General features: G+C 39.3%; 1 protein-coding gene across 1 annotated transcript; it reads left to right on the top strand.

Moving 5' to 3' along the window:
- Positions 1–14,656: 14,656 nt before the first annotated feature.
- On the top strand, positions 14,657–16,366 carry LOC146915966 (uncharacterized). The gene has a single exon (XM_085721503.1). It carries the CDS (start codon positions 14,657–14,659, stop codon positions 16,364–16,366), a length of 1,710 nt encoding a protein of 569 aa, XP_085577629.1.
- Positions 16,367–16,780: the final 414 nt, after the last annotated feature.

Here is a 16,780-nt window from a genome sequence, read left to right as displayed (position 1 = left end):
TCCGAGGTTTACTTCAAAGTTTTGGGAGAGTTTGCAAGTTGCTTTGGGAACTAAGTTGAGGTTGAGTTATGCTTATCATCCCCAGAATGATGGTCAGACGGAGAGAACTATTCAGAGTTTGGAAGATTTGTTGAGAGCTTGTGTTTTGGAATAAGGTGTCGGTTGGGTTGAATGTTTACCGTTGATTGAATTTACTTACAACAACAGTTTTCACTCTAGTATCGGAATGACACCGTTTGAGGCTTTGTCTGGTCGGAGGTGTAGGACGCCATTGTGTTGGTATGAATTAGGTGAAAGTGCTTTGTTAGGACTGGAAGTTGTGCAAGAGACTACGGAAAGGTTAAGATGATCCAAGAGAAGATGAGAGCGTCTCAGAGTAGGCAAAAGAGTTATCATGATAAGAGGAGGAAGGACATTGATAAGAGGAGGAAGGACATTGAGTTTCAGGTTGGTGATCATGTGTTTTTGAGGGTGAATCATGTAACCGATGTTGGTCGTGCTTTGAAGTGTCAGAAGTTGACTCCTCGTTTTGTTGGGCCGTTTGAGATTATTGAGAAGGTTGGGGTTGTAGCGTATCGGATTGCGTTATCACCGTCTTTGTCGAATCTTCATGATGTGATTCATGTGTCTCAGCTGCGGAAGTATGTGAATGATGCATCTCATGTGATTCAAGTGGATGATTTGGAAGTATGGGATAATTTGACCGTTGAGACTTGGCCAGTTAGGATTGAGGATCGGGAGGTGAAGCGTTTGCGTGGCGAGGAGATCGTTTTGGCTAAAGTGATTTGGGTTGGACCAACTGGTGAGAGTGCCACTTGGGAATCGGAGAGTAGGATGAAGGTTTCGTATCCGGAATTGTTGAGGAGTGTTATACCCTAATTTTGGACCTAACAATACTTGTTCAAAATTTTCTTTCATCTTTGATATATGTCTATTACTTTTGAAGAATTGCCAATTTGCTATTGTTTACACTGACATTTCACTCTGCTTTGTCTCTCAACTTAGCTCTACAAATCTTTTTAACTGTGTATTTGTCCATGTTTTCTTGCATTTCAAGTCATCCAAAACATTTTTCTTACATTTCAAGTCATTTGGATTTGTCTCTGATCAATTGCATCTTTCTCTGCATTTTATTTCAATGTTATTTGCAAAATTCATGAAAAAGGGTATTTTAGTCATTTCCTGTATCTAAGCTCATTTTAGTCCTAAAAAATTGTTTGAGTCTTTTCAATTGGTTTGAATAAGTCATGATTTCAATTTCATGTCAAAATCCATTTCAAAAATTGCAGTTGAAGTCATTTTGAGTCAGTTTAGCCCCTAGGGGCATTTTAGTCTTATCATATGTTAAAACCCTGTTTAAATTCTAAAATTTGTCTCTGAGTCTTTTAATTTGCTTGTGTAAAGCTCTTGCTTCAATTCCCTGTTAAAAATCCATTTTAAAATTGCATCTGAGTCATTTTGAGTCGTTTTGGTCCCTAGGGGCATTTTGGTCATTTCACATGAAATTTTGGCAGAGAGAGGTTACTTTAAAGTACCTCATTTAGGTAATTGGTTCGTTTTAGTCCGTTTTGTTGTTTTTAATCGTTTCACTTTACGTTATTTTCCATTTATCCATTTTAATTCAATTTTATTTTTAAATTTTTATTGCACTTTAGCCCTTCAATTTCTAACATTTGCATTTTAGTCCTTTTTGTTATTTTTCTTTTTTAGTCTTTTAATTTTTAATAATTGCAGAATGGTCCCTATTTCGTACCAAGTTTGTTTTTGTCCTTTCTTATTAGTTTTTGCAGGTCAGTCGTTTAAATTCCAGAAATTGCAAAGAGGCCCATGTCCAAGTTTCAGTCCAAGTCATCAGTCCAAGGATACGTGGCAGTCCCACATTGGTCCAGAATATCACACCTGGCATATAAATAGAGGCCAACTCATCAATGCACAGAACAATCACCATTCAATCACTGACACATCATCAAAAGGTCCTAACAAACTTTCTCTCTCTCCTCAAAACCCTAGCCACCGTAACAAACTCTCAACCACCACAAAAACCACCGTAACAGAATCAGAAACCACTCTAACCACCTCAATTCATCACGAATTCGTACCAATTTCATCACAAAAAACTCAATTCAACAATTACTGCACAAGATTGATTCAAATTCATGGAAGATTCTCAGAAAAATTTTCATCACTGAATCTTCACCTTCGCAATTCAAGCAAAGCCTCGTCAAAGACGAATTTGCGATCACGAAGGATTTGGTGAAGGAAGAGAAGAAGAGGATCGAAGCAAAAAACGAAGAAGATCAAACACCAGAAAAGTTCGAAAAGACGAAAAGTGAGAAGACGAAGAAGCTTCGATTTATTTTCGAAGCTTGAATCAAAAATATACATCAGAGACGAAGAAGAGGCTTAAAACATCTTTCTCACCTTTCACTTGGTTCGAATCTCCAGTTTTCTACAGGTATATTCAAGAACCTTCTCGTTTTTCACTTATAATCTTCATCGAAGGCTCGAATTTGAAAATAAACGGTGAATCGAAGCTAAAACTTCGAAAAGATTCGAAAAAAGTTTGAAACGAAACCCTAGGAACACCAATCCTCAAAGATCCACCGTTTATTTTCGAAAACAGAGTTTATAATCATCATCAGCAAAGAAAATAGGTTAGATTAGGGTTTAGTTTCAAGAAGATTAGAAAAAGATTGAAAACCCTAGAAACTGTAAGTTCAAAGTCCGATCTACTTCGTTTTCATCACAATTTCACAAAAATAACCTTAGATCCGTAAACAGGGGAGGAAGACGAACGTTTCTGGGTAATTAGTTTAGAAAATAGCATCAGTTCATCGGAGAAGATGAAGATTCCGATGAATCTTCATCTTCCTCCGCCGTCCTCCCCAGTTTCCGGCAAGGTTAACGTTGCAGAGAGTTTAGAGAGAGAAGGAGAGAGTTAGAGAGAGAAAGAGATGTGGAAAGTGAGAGGAAACCGGTTCAAGGCCTTATATAGGCCTGTGAACCGGTTCAACCCGCTCCAGGATCCATTTTCCTGCATTTCTTAGGCCCAACTGCCATGCCTGCATGAACCCTGCTATGCGCACCCCCCCTCTCTAGTGTGTTTGTGTTTTTTTGCTAATTACACCCCTGTCTGTCCAAATTTTTTCATAAAAAATTCCTAAAAATTTTCCATATGTTCTTGACATTTTCCTGGACATTTTTGTGATATTTTTATGTGTTAAAACCTGAGGGAAATATATGTGGTATTTTTTTGCTAATTTGTTTACCATTTTTGTTAAATTTGTGAAGTTTTTTGTATGATTTTGAGTCTAAAAATCCTTTAAAATTCTAAAAATTTCCTACATATTTCTTGTTAGTTTTGTGATAGTTCTATGATGATTTTGCATATTAAAGGTTAGTAAAAAAATTTGTGATATCTTTCTTGCTTACTTGTGATGTTTAGTGTTAAAACTTGTGAAAATTGCATGGCCTTGATCCAAACTTTTGAAACATATTGTTGATTGGTAACATGTGAATTTATGATGAGTTTACATCTGTATTTGATGTGTTTTTACTCTATGTTAATATGTGTAATTAGTTTCTTGTTTTACAAGTCATGTAAATGTGTGTATGTGAAAATAAAGTGCTAAGTATACCTAAAAATTTATCATAGTTCTTGACTAGAGTATGCTCTCATAACTCTCACATTATTGCTACAACAAAAACCTCTTGAGAATTGTTAGAATGAGAGAGTTATAGGTCATATCCATATTGAAATGTATGGTGAATTTTTAGAGCATTTTGACACTTTATTCTTGTTAATCTTACCACTTTTTGTTTAACATCTTCTTGCCTTATTCCTTTATCCTATTATATCTTGTGCTACTAACCCTTTCATTTCATATTTCATGCATCCCATAAGCTTCTCTCATCTTATATTCATCTCTATTTTTCTTGCAATTTAATTCTTGCCAAGATTTAGCATGTAAAAAACTTAGGGACTTTGTAATTTCCTTTTATGCAATTTTTAATTTCTTGCAAGACCATAGAATGTATCTAGGCCAAGGATGTAAAGGACAATGGACTCTAATGATGTACACCGACACAAGCACTGACACATGCACACACCTCACTTTAGATGTATGGCTAGGATATGCATGTTTAGATGTATGTTTAGGATTGAATGTTTAGATGAATGCTTAGGCTTTACACTTAGAAAAATCATTTTCAAAAACATGAACAACATCACTCAAGTGATTTTCTTAATAAACATTGGGGTCCAAAACCCCATTGATTTTCTCTTTTATTTTCTTAATCAAAATTTCAATGAATCTTAATCATACTTGACCTTTTTTTCAAAATCACTAATCAAACCTCACTTTTTCTTAAAGTCTCATGCCTTTAAGGCCTCTCAATCTCCATTCTTCAAAATTCCAATTTTCAAACTTAAAATCAACCAACAAAAACAAAAACATTTTTTGGAAGAGAACTACGATGGATTTGATCCCTTAAAAGGGTACGTAGGCAAGGAATCAAAATTCCTTCAATTCAATTAAAATAAAAATTCAAACACTTTCTTCTCCCTCCAATTCTTCACTTAGCAAACCCTTAGGTGTAAATATCATTTTTTAAAATAGCATTTAAAAATAAAGCGCGCGCGTAGAAAGTAAAGACGGTTCCTATAGGATACTATAGTCGTTATGGGTGCCTAACACCTTCCCGTAGCGAAAAAAACTCCCGGACCTCGATTCTCAAGGGTTTTGCTTATTTTTTCCATTCCCAAGAAAAAATGAGATATCACCGGTTAAAAAGGTTCAAACGTAATCAATGTTTGACACCCGAAAACCAAGATAAAACAGCTGGGGACTTCACTGGGGACATTCGAGGGTTACGCCTAGTCTTTATTTTCACGCTTGCGCTTCGTTTTTACTTGATTCTTTTTGCTTTCCTATGTGAATAAATGTTTAAAATCTTTGCAAACGTGTGGGGTGAGAATATCAAAAGTCCTGCACCCGGGCTGAGTGAACTTAGGATTTAGGGGGGATATAATCGACAATTCATTCCGGGGGTTGCCTCGTGTTTTGGATTATGCGATCAATCCCACATAGTTGAGGCATTTTGGGGGTGATGTTGTTGGCGCGTGTTGTCGCGTTTAGGCACTTTACTTCTAATTGTTCTATGACGCTATGAACCGTAGATAACCGAACCCATTCATGGCCATTTTCTAGGATGTAGTGCGGAGGCTAAACCGAGTGTTGTCTCGAATTTTAGTCGTCACGCGATACTACACTCAAGTTAGACCTTCCTACGGATAATCATGGAGCGAGTGTTTGTCTCGTGACACCGTGATATACGTCGGAGAGGTTGTGACTTGGGAACCTTTTTTTAGAACCCGGTTACTATCTCCTAAAGCCCTAGTTTCACCGGACACCGTGTCCACCCATGAATCCTCGACTTTGAACTTCAACCCACCATGTTTTCTCCGAACTTGAACATAATCATGCATACATGCATAAACTTTTTCCATGCATTGTTATCGAAGGGCTTAGACAAATTGAATTTGTAAACATTGTAGGAATGGGGAAGACTAAGTCCTACAAGTTCAAGGAAGTGGATTTTACTAGTTTGAGAGATTTGGCACTCAAGGTCAAGGATCCGACTGGGTTCCGACATCGTTACGGGGCTTGACTTACTCTTCTCCAGACTAATGTGGATGAGAAGCTTGTGCACACTCTAGTGCAATTCTATGATCGGGAGTATCGGTGCTTTACTTTTCCTGACTTTCAGTTGGTGCCTACTTTAGAGGCTTATTCTTGCTTGATGGGTCTATCTATTGCTAAAGGGGTACCTTTCTCGGGACTTGAGCATCCTCCTACTCCATTGGTTATTGCTAAGGATCTCTATCTCAAGACCACCGATGTCTCCAAGAATATTGTCACCAAGGCTCACATCCGAGGGTTCACTGTGAAGTATCTACTTGAGAAAGCCAACCTCGAGACCACTTGTCAAGACACTCTTGAGGCTATTCTCGTACTCCTCATCTACGGGCTTATTCTCTTTCCAAATCTTGATGACTTCGTGGACATGAATGCTATTATGATCTTCCACTCCAAGAATCCGGTTCCTACTTTGCTAGCTGACACATACCATGCTATTCACAATCGATCCGGCAAAGGTCGCGGATACATTCTTTGTTGTGTGCCTCTCCTCCATAGGTGGTTTATTTCGCACCTTCCGAAGTCTTTCCATGATAATCCAGAGAATTGGTCTATTTCACAGAGGATTATGGCTCTCACTCCTAATGAAGTGGTTTGGCTCACTCCAGCTTCTAGAGTCAAGGAAATTATCTTTGGTGGTGGGAAGTTTCTTAATGTACCTCTTCTTGGTACCCGGGGTGGAATCAACTATAACCCGGAGCTCGCTTTGCGGCAATTTGGTTTCCCGATGAAAGATAAGCCCATCAATCTTGCTACATCTCCCTACTTCTTTCACTACTCCAATACACCCACAGGAATAAGAGAAGATTTCATAGAGGCTTGGTCTAAACTTCGGAAGAAAGAGGTGAAGCATATGGGTGTAAGGTCCGGTGTTGCTCATGAGGCCTATACCCAGTGGGTGATAAATCAAGCTGAGAAGATTGGTATGCCTTACCCCGCCATGAGATATGTGTCTGCATCTGTTCCTACCATGCCTTTGCCTCTACTACCACCTACTCAGGAGATGTATCAGGAGCACCTAGCTATGGAAAGCCGAGAGAAGCATCAGTGGAGGACTAGATACTATGAGGCTGAGAACTTGATTATGACTTTGGATGGAAAGGATGAGCAGAAGACTCATGAGGTCTTGACACTGAAGAAGGAGTTGGCTAAAGCTAGGAAAGAAATTGAAGAAAAGGATGGGTTGCTTATGAGGGACTCCAAGAGGGCTAGGGGTGCCCGTAACTTCTATGCCCGATAATGCAGCTATGAGTCTGAGTCCGAGGATGATGCTTCCACTTCCTATGCTTGAGGATTTACATTTCCTATTGTTATTTCCATTTGTTTATGATTGTTTTACGTTTCAAAGTCTGTCCCTTGGCTTAGTATTTCAAAGGGAATTATCTTGTAAAACTATATGATGTTTGTTTGTTTTGTCTGGGTTTGATGTTTCAATTGCATAGTAATGTTTACAAGTTTCTAATTTGTCTAAAAAACCCTTCGATAACACAAAAAGAGTCTTTTTTCACATGCATCTACACACTTCATGCATCATATGCATTCATTGGTCACAAAAGACTTCTCTCGTGCTCATTGCCTCCTAGTTTCTTCTGCCGCAGTCTGAAAAGTGGCTCGTGCTCGTAAGGTTTACCAACCAGATAGAGTTCATCAAACAAGATTTTACAAGAGAAGAATCATGGCTAACTTTGAAGAAGAAAATGCTCAGCTCCGTGCCGAATTGGCTGATATGAAAGAAGACTTGGCTAAGGCTCATGACGCTATGTCCACTATGATGGCTGCACAAGAACAACCAGCCACATCCGTTCCAACTTCTACTGAAGTGATTCCGTCTATTCCATTATCTACTGTGATGTCTGATGCTCGGTTTGTTATGCCCAATGGACACCCATATGGACTCCCGTCTTTCTATGCTCCTAATACTGCGGCTGGTATTTCTGGTATTGGTAATCAAGGACAGATTCCTGTGACAACTTTTGCTACTACACCCACTTCTATGCCTCAAGTGACTACTGTTGTTACCGACCCTGTTGTACACACTGTGCAACAGGTGATTGATGTTGATACTCCGCGTGGACAAGATCCTGTAATGGAAGCTATGAGAAGACAGTTAAGAGAGTTGGCTGGAGAACTCCGAGAGGTTAAAGCTAGCCGTGGGAATGGTGTTTCTGCTAAGGCTCGTGATTTATGCCTGGTGTCCCGATTTGAGGTTCCTAAGAAATTCAAAGTGCCAGATTTTGACAAATACAATGGAACTTCTTGTCCACATAGCCATGTCATTCGATACGTCCGAAAGATGGCCAACAACGCAGATAATGATGCACTGATGATCCACTGCTTTCAGGATAGCTTGATGGAAGATGCGGCAGATTGGTACACTAGTTTAAGCAAAGACAATATTCACACTTTTGAGGAACTTGCTGCTGCTTTTGAAAATCACTATGAGTTCAACACCCGCTTGAAGCCGAATAGGGATTCTCTTAAGTCTTTGTCTCAGAAGTCAGACGAAACCTTCCGTGAATATGCTCAGAGATGGAGAGGGGCAGCTGCCCGTGTGTCTCCTCGGCTTGATGAGGAAGAATTAACACAGACGTTCCTGAAGACTTTGAAGAAGGAATATGTTGAAAGAATGATAGTCTCTGCTCCAAATAACTTCTCCGACATGGTTACTATGGGAACTCGTCTAGAGGAGGCTGTCAGAGAGGGTATCATTGTTCTTGAAAAGGGGGAATCCTCAACTAGCGCACCTAAGAAGTATGGTAATGGCCACCATAAGAGGAAAGAATCTGAAGTAGGGATGGTATCTGGTAACCAGTCTACAGCTGCTGCTCAGTTACCCCTGCCCTGCCAGTATATGCAGTACTCTCAACATCCTTTCTTCCCGCCATTCTACCAGCAATATCCTCTGCCACCGGGTTAACCACCAGTGCCTGTTAATGTCATTGCTCAACAAGTACAACAACAGCCTCCTGCTCAACAGCAACAGCAGCAACAGCAGCAAAAACAGGGTCCTCGGCCCAAGACTTATTTTCCACCAATACCAATGCGGTATGCTGATCTGCTCCCAACTCTACTTGCTAAGGGCCACTATGTCACCAGACCAGGCAAGCCTCCGCCTACACCATTGCCTCCCAGGTTCCGACAGGATCTCACATGTGAATTCCATCAGGGCGCTCAAGGCCACGATGTTGAGGGTTGCTATGCTCTGAAATATATTGTGAAGGACCTAATGGACAGAGGACGGTTGACTTTCGAAAATAATGTTCCTCATGTTCTTGACAATCCACTTCCAAACCATGCTGCCGTTAACATGATTGAGGCTTTCGAAAGAGTTCGTGTTCCTCAAGAGGATCCCATTTTAGATGTCCATAATGTTGTTACTCCCTTGGTACCATTACATGTCAAACTTTGCCAAGCTTCTTTGTTCAATCACGATCACGCTTCTTGTTCAGAATGTCTTCAAAATCCTATGGGTTGTTGTGTGGTGCAAGATGATATACAAAGCCAGATGGATGACAAACACTTGATTACCAGTGATGTTTGTGTGATTGTGCCAGTGTTTCATGATTCTCCTGCTAAAAGTACATCTCAGACCAGGAATGTTGAACCTTTGGTGATCAGGTTACCTGGTCCGGTATCTTATGCCTCTACAAAGGCAATCCCTTACAAGTACGGTGCAACCATGATTGAGAATGGAGTGGAAGTACCTCTGGTATCCCCAGCTACGGTTGATAATGTTGCCGGAGAAATTACAGCTCTGAGAAGCGGAAAAGTCCGTCCACCCTTGTTCCAAAAGAAGGTGGTTACACCTGTTGCTACGATAACTCCATCAGTTGCTCCTCCTGTTGACAAGAACACCGGCCCAACAGGCCAATCTATTGAAGAGTCTAATCTGGACGAAATTCTGAGGCTTATCAAAAAGAGCGATTATAAGATTGTAGACCAGCTGCTGCAAACTCCGTCAAAGATATCCATCTTGTCTCTACTCTTGAGCTCAGAAGCTCACAGGAAAGTGTTAATGAAGGTACTGGAACAGGCCTATGTTGATCATGAAGTCTCCGTGGATCAGTTCGATGGAATAGTGGGTAACATTACTGCTTGCAATAACTTGGGGTTTGGTGACGATGAGCTCCCCGAAGCAGGAAAACACCACAACTTGGCTCTGCATATCTCAGTGCACTGTAAGTCTAACGTGATATCCAATGTGCTGGTGGACACTGGATCATCTTTAAATGTAATGCCTGAGTCTACACTAAGACAATTGAGTCATCATGGAATTTCTCTAAGGGGAAGCAGCTATCTGGTTAAGGCTTTCGACGGATCTCGCAAGGATGTTCTTGGGGAGGTAGATCTACCAATTACCATTGGTCCTGAGACATTTCATATTACTTTCCAGGTCATGGACATCAATGCTTCTTACAGTTGTCTCCTCGGAAGACCATGGATTCATGACGATGGGGCAGTAACTTCTACTCTGCACCAGAAGCTCAAGTTTGTGAGGAATGGTAAGCTTGTCACTGTACATGGCGAAGAAGCGTATCTGGTTAGCCAAGTGTCATCTTTCTCTTGTGTTGAAGCAGGGTCTGCTGAAGGGACATCATTTCAAGGCTTGACTGTTGAAGGTGCAGAACCCCGGAGAGCTAGTGCTAGTATGGCTTCATTGAAAGACGCCCAGAAAGCTGTTCAAGAAGGGCAAGCTGCCGGCTGGGGCAAAATGATTCAGATTTTGGAAAACAAGCGAAAAGAGGGCCTTGGATTCTCCCCAACCTCAGGCGTTTCAACAGGAACTTTCTACAGTGCTGGGTTTATCAATGCTATTACTGAAGATGCAGCTGAAAGTAGTTATGTGCCTACATTTGTTGTACCAGGAGGCACTGTGAGAAATTGGGAGGCCATTGATGTTCCCTTAGTCATGCATACTTCCATGTAATGTGTCTTGTTGCTCATGCTTTTGTTTTCAAAATAACAATCTTTTCGCTCTGCCCAAGGCGAAAGTGATATCATTGTAAGGGCATGTTTGTTTCGACATTGCCGTTATCAATAAAAGTTGTCGTCTTTCTCACGACTCTTTGTTTTTATACTTTTTAGTGCCTTTTTCTTGGAAATAATGGTAATGCCAGAAAAAACCAAAACATCTGTATTTTCTTATTAATTTCAAAAATCTGCATGAAAAACATTTTTCTAAAAATCATCACAATCATATTATGCAGATTGAACCACAATAAACCCGTTGAACACAGTGACCCTATGGTTCCTCCAAATTTTGAATTCCCCGTATATGAAACTGAAGACGAGGAGGATGATGAAGAGATACTGTCATACCCCAAATTTTGACCATTAGACCCTGCATTCATACACCGACACGTGTCCTTTAACCCCGATCAGTCTCAGCCTTTTCACTAAAAATTTTCGGCAGAGAGGTATTTTAAAATACCTCATATTTGATTCCGAGTCGGGCCCTCTTCTCTCAATTGTCATTTTTTATTTATTTTTCATCTTTTACTTAAATTCCTTTTAATAATTAATTAACTTTAAATCTTTTTTTATCTTTATCTTTACGTCATTTTGTTTTTTATTTTGAATCTATTATTATTATTATTATTATTATTATTATTATTATTATTATTATTATTATCCAATTTTTGGTCCGAGAAAATATCCAAATTCAGCTCTAAACAGGCTGTCATGTTCCCTTAAGCCAGGCCAGGGCATTTTATGTTGCTGCTTTAAGCAACTCTATGTCTCAATCCACTCTATAAATAAACCAGTAATCACAGCCAAGAAGGGGAGGATTTTTCGACACACACAAGAATTTTTCCCAGCAAAAAAACACAACTTCACAGCCGAAGTTCACACACAACAACACAATTTCACAGCCGAAACAACAATTCACCAAAGAAAAAAACCCTGCAAATAGAATAACAGTAGGCACAAATACACATAGCCAATTTACCAACACAAGAAACCTGCATAACAAAGCCACAGAGAACCAATATCACAAATCCCTTTTCAAATCCAACATCACAGACCCAAACCGTCTCACATCCAACACAATCCAAACAAACCAGCACAAGAACCCAACGGATTCGAACTCACAACTTCACCAACCATCACTTATCGATTCTAAAAGGTAGTATTCTGTTTTTATTTTTTGTTTTAGGTAAAAAAATGATGAAAAAAGAAAGAAGAAAAGTAGGAGGGAGCCGTGAAAAAAAAATGAAAAGAAAGAGAAGAAAGAAAAAACAAGAAGAAGAGGAGAGGAGGGAACCAAAAAAAATATGAAAAAAGAAAAAGAAAAAGAAAGAAGGAAAGAAAAGAAGAAAACGAGAGAGAAAGAAAAGAAAGAGAATGAAGAGAGGGAAGAGAGAGTTCGGTTGAGAAGAGAAAGGAAAGAGAGAGAAAATTATGAAAAAATGAATGAATATGGGTCATATAACCCTTATATATCTCTTGTAACCGGTTCGAACCTACCCAGGAACCGAACCGACCCATAACCCGTTTCTATAACCCAAACCGCCCCAGCTTGGTCCTAAGCCCATTAACTGCTCTTTTATTTCTACACCCTCTTTTTACTGTTTGCACCCCCAGCATCTACTTTCATTATTTTCTCATGCATTCTAATTTTCTCTTGCATTCGTTATTTCTTTTCTCATACATTTTTATTTTATTTTTGCATTACTTTCTATTGTCTACTATTATCATATGCATATTTAAATTTTGTCATTAAATACACACCTCAATCCAGAGTGCTCTGGTCCATTTTCAGTTCTCATGCATTTTTATTTTATTTTCGCATTACATTCTATTATCTACTATAATCATATGCATATTTAAATTTTGTCATTAACTACACACCTCAATCCAGAGTGCTCTGGTCCATTTTTAGTTCTCATGCATTTTTATTTTATTTTCGCATTACATTCTATTATCTACTATAATCATATGCATATTTAAATTTTGTCATTAACTACACACCTCAATCCAGAGTGCTCTGGTCCTAATTTAACTGTTAATATTATATTATTCTCCAGAACAATCTAGTCCCTGTTAATTAAATTAATCCAGAGTGCTCTGGTCCTAAATCAACTGTTAATATTATATTTCTGTTTATTTAATCATTCTCCAGAGTATTCTGGTCCGTGTTAAAATAACCTCATATTTCAGCGTAACATTATTTTTTCTCATTCTGCTTATATAATTTTCATATCAATATTCAAAACAACAAAAACATGCAAACATATCAAATCACAAAAATATTTTCATAAATAAACCTTGATCTTAAATCAAGTGATCGTTCATTTTATTTTCTTTCTTAATCAAATCATCAATCAATTTAATTCTACTTTAAGTCTATTTTCTTTCAAATATCAAAAATACAAACAAATTCCAATTTGCCACTTGGCTCTTTATTTCAAACCTTTTTCAAAACTCATAAAAAACACAAAACCAATCAAACGTCAATTTCTACCCCGAACTACGAGGTTTTGATCCTTCACGGGTACGTAGGCAAGGGACACGCGTCCTTCCAAATCAATAAAACGTAGATAATCTAGGTCTCTATTTTTCTTTTATCATTGCAAATTCCATTTTTTAAAGCAAGCAAGTTTATAGCACAAAAGTTAAATAAAATCAAGAGGTTCTCGTAGAGTACTACGAATATTTAGGGTGCTTAACACCTTCCCTAAATATAACCGACCCCCGAACCCTTAATCCCTAAAAAACGTGGTATTTGAACCTTTTTCCACTTTCTTTTGAAAAGAATTAAATGTTCAGTCGTGAAATCCAAAAGGGGTCTTTGACCGTCCGAAAAATGACGCGACAGAAATGGCGACTTCACTGGGGAATTTATAAAAGTAAGAGGGTTGAGCCTAACTTAACATTATTTAAATTTTGTGTTACAAACTTGCTAAAAAAAAAAATTGTTTTTTTAATAAAAGATGGAAATTCGTGTATATTTGTTCTCCCTTCTTCTTTCTCATTTATTTTAAACGTGAGTGGTGAGATAAGCTCTATACCCGAGCTTGAGGGAAAATTAAGATAGGACGGTGGTATAATCATAGTGCTTTGCCAAGAGTGAATTTTGGTTATAGCACATGTGATAACCCCACTCAACTCAGGGATCTTGGAAACATACTATGTTGGCATGAGTATTCGTGTTTGACATGTTATTTTCAAGTGACCGCTAAAAGTTGAGAACCTTTAGTCACCTTTAAACCCTCTTAGCCTTTTAGGACGTAGTGCGGTGGCTAATCATGAGTAATCTTGGTTTAGTCGATACGCGATACTACACTCGGACGAGACTTTCTTACGAACGTTGTTGGACCGGAAGTATTTCCACAACCCGATGACATTCGGAAGTGGTTGACAACTCTGGGAACTTGGTAGAACCCGTGATACAGGTACATTTGAAAACCATAGTCCTTACCAAATGGCGTTGTTATCCTTGGCTCCAACATATGGACTTAACCTCACCATGTTTTCACCATTTTTTGTTGCATAATCATGCATACATGCATTCATTCATAAAAACTTTTCTCATCAAAAACATCGAAGGACTTAGATAAGTTTTTGTAAACATCAGAGATATTCCATCTTGAAAAGAGGAACACCAAGAAATACAAAATTTAAAAATCTTAACTAAGCTTTTGGCTTTTGTTAAGAACTTCTTCCTTGGTTTCGTTCTTACCTTTTGAAAACAATTGCAATATCTTAACAAATTTTCGAATGGAATCATGTTCATCTGCGATGTTTACAATTCACCTTGACTAATCATTCAATAACAAAAAATTGTACATTTTTGCATAGACATATCGTGCATCATCTTGCATTTCATAATTTCCAAACTCGAGTCTCACTGAATTTTCTTTTCCATCAAAGGTTAAACCGTCTCAACTGTGGCCCGACGCACTCGCTACCGGTCAACTATTGTATACGACACTCGAGCAAACTTCAAAAGAAAAATGGAACGTATCGAGCAAGATAATGCGACACTTCGTGATGAGGTGGCAGCCCTGAACACCAAATTGGATGAGTTGGCAGACATGAAGGCGAAGATGGAGGAATTAACCGTTCTGGTAAAGGTGTTGGCAGTTGCACAAACCCCACCACCTCCTCCTCCTCCTGTCAGAGTTCACGCCGAAGCTACTACCTCTGCTACTCCTGAATGGACTTTCTGTGCCGACACTCCAACATATTCTGCTCCGCGACATTCCACACCATGGTTTCAGCCCATGACTGCGGGCGAGATACTCCGCCCCATTGCCTATGAAGCACAAATGCCTCCTTTGCAACATACAAATCATGTTCCTCAGCAAGTCCCGATGTTTCCTCCAGCTGTTGCGACCTACGCAGCACCTGCTGTTCATGCTACACCACAAGAAGAAGAGCCCATCTTCCATTTTGGGAGTGTGGGGGCGCCTGACAGAGTCGACGATCTACAAGAAAAATATGAAGAAATGCATCGGGAAATGAGAGCCCTAAAAGGAAAAGAAGCTTACGGGAAATCTGCTTACGACCTCTGTTTGGTACCGGACGTCCAGATACCCCATAAATTCAAGGTACCTGACTTTGAAAAGTATAAGGGAGACTCCTGCCCTAAGGACCACCTGAGGATGTATGTAAGGAAAATGTCTGCTTATAATAAAGATGATAAGGTCCTCATCTACTTTTTTCAAGAAAGCCTGGCTAACCCCGCTTCAAAATGGTACAGGAACCTGGACAAAACAAGCATCCAAGGTTTCCAGGATTTATGTGACGCCTTTGTGCAACAATATGACTACAATGTAGATCTGGCTCCAGATCGAGGTGACCTTCAGGCTCTAACTCAAGGGGATAGAGAAACGTTTAAAGGGTATGCTCATCGATGGAGGAATTTTGCCGCCCAGGTTAGCCCACGGGTGGAAGAGAATGAGATGACCAAGTTGTTTTTGAGAACTCTCAGTCCATTCTACTACGGAAAAATGGTAGGGAACGCATCCAGGAGCTTCGCGGAGATGGTCGGCGTAGGTGTAAGTGTAGAGGAAGGTGTCCGAGAAGGACGAATAGTGAAAGATGGTGCGTCTACTAGTGGTACAAAGAAATATGGTAACAATTTTCCAAGGAGGAATGAACAAGAAGTCGGTATGATGACCAATGAAAGAACCCGGCAACACTATCCAGCATATCAACATGTTGCTGCCATCACACCCACCACCAATGCAAATCAACAACAAAATCATCAACCACAAAGACCACATAATCCTCGACCATATTATCCACCACTATACCAACCAAATAATCAACCACAAAATCCTCAACCACTCTACCAACACCCATATCACCCTCCACCATATAATCCTCAACAACAACATCATTTCCAAGCTCCACAACAACCTCGCCCTCCTAGAAACCAGTTCCCTCCTATACCTATGTTGTATAAGGATTTGTTACCCTCCCTACTTGCAAGAAATTTGGTGCAACTCAAGGCACCCCCTCAGGTGCAAAATCCTTTACCTCACTGGTACCGTGCCGACCGCACCTGTGATTTCCATCAAGGGGCCCCGGGGCACGACATTGAACAGTGTTATTGTCTTAAGGATGTGGTTCAGAAGTTAATCCAGAGCAAGGATTTATCCTTCACAGATTTAGGTCCAGATGTGCAAGTCAACCCGCTACCGGATCATAATATCTAGTGTTTGTAACACATGCGATGACCAGCTGCAATCGGGTCGTCATTGATATTTTCTTCCGCTACTCAATTGTTCAAGAAATGTGTTTGTTGTTTTATGCTTTTCTCAACAAAAAAAAAATCATTTCGTCCCGCCCAGAGCGAAAGTGAACTTATGTAGGGCTTCTTGTTTTAAGTACTTTCCATCATTAATGAAAAGATCATTTTGATCCCAACTTTGTTTTTATTTTGTGTTGTTTCTGGAAAAATGGTAATACGAGTTAAAAAAAAACAAAAAAATCTTCTTTAATCATTGTCGAGTATCTGCATAATCATAATTTACAAAATCAACAATCAAAGCATGCATTAATAAACCCGTTGAACACTTTAACCATGTACTTTCTTTTCAACTTTGAGTATCTGAGACCGAAGAAAAGGA

This window comes from Medicago sativa, chromosome 6 (genome assembly GCF_051527215.1).
Source record: "Medicago sativa cultivar Bolivia chromosome 6, Bolivia_mono, whole genome shotgun sequence".
In the NCBI taxonomy this organism is placed as follows: Eukaryota; Viridiplantae; Streptophyta; class Magnoliopsida; order Fabales; family Fabaceae; genus Medicago; species Medicago sativa.
The sequence above is the reverse complement of the archived record's forward strand: the minus strand, read 5'-3'. Positions and strand labels throughout refer to the sequence as shown.

Bases quoted from the DNA above. Each gene is read 5' to 3' on its own strand.
- LOC146915966 (XM_085721503.1), top strand. From the start codon at position 14,657: ATGGAACGTATCGAGCAAGATAATGCGACACTTCGTGATGAGGTGGCA.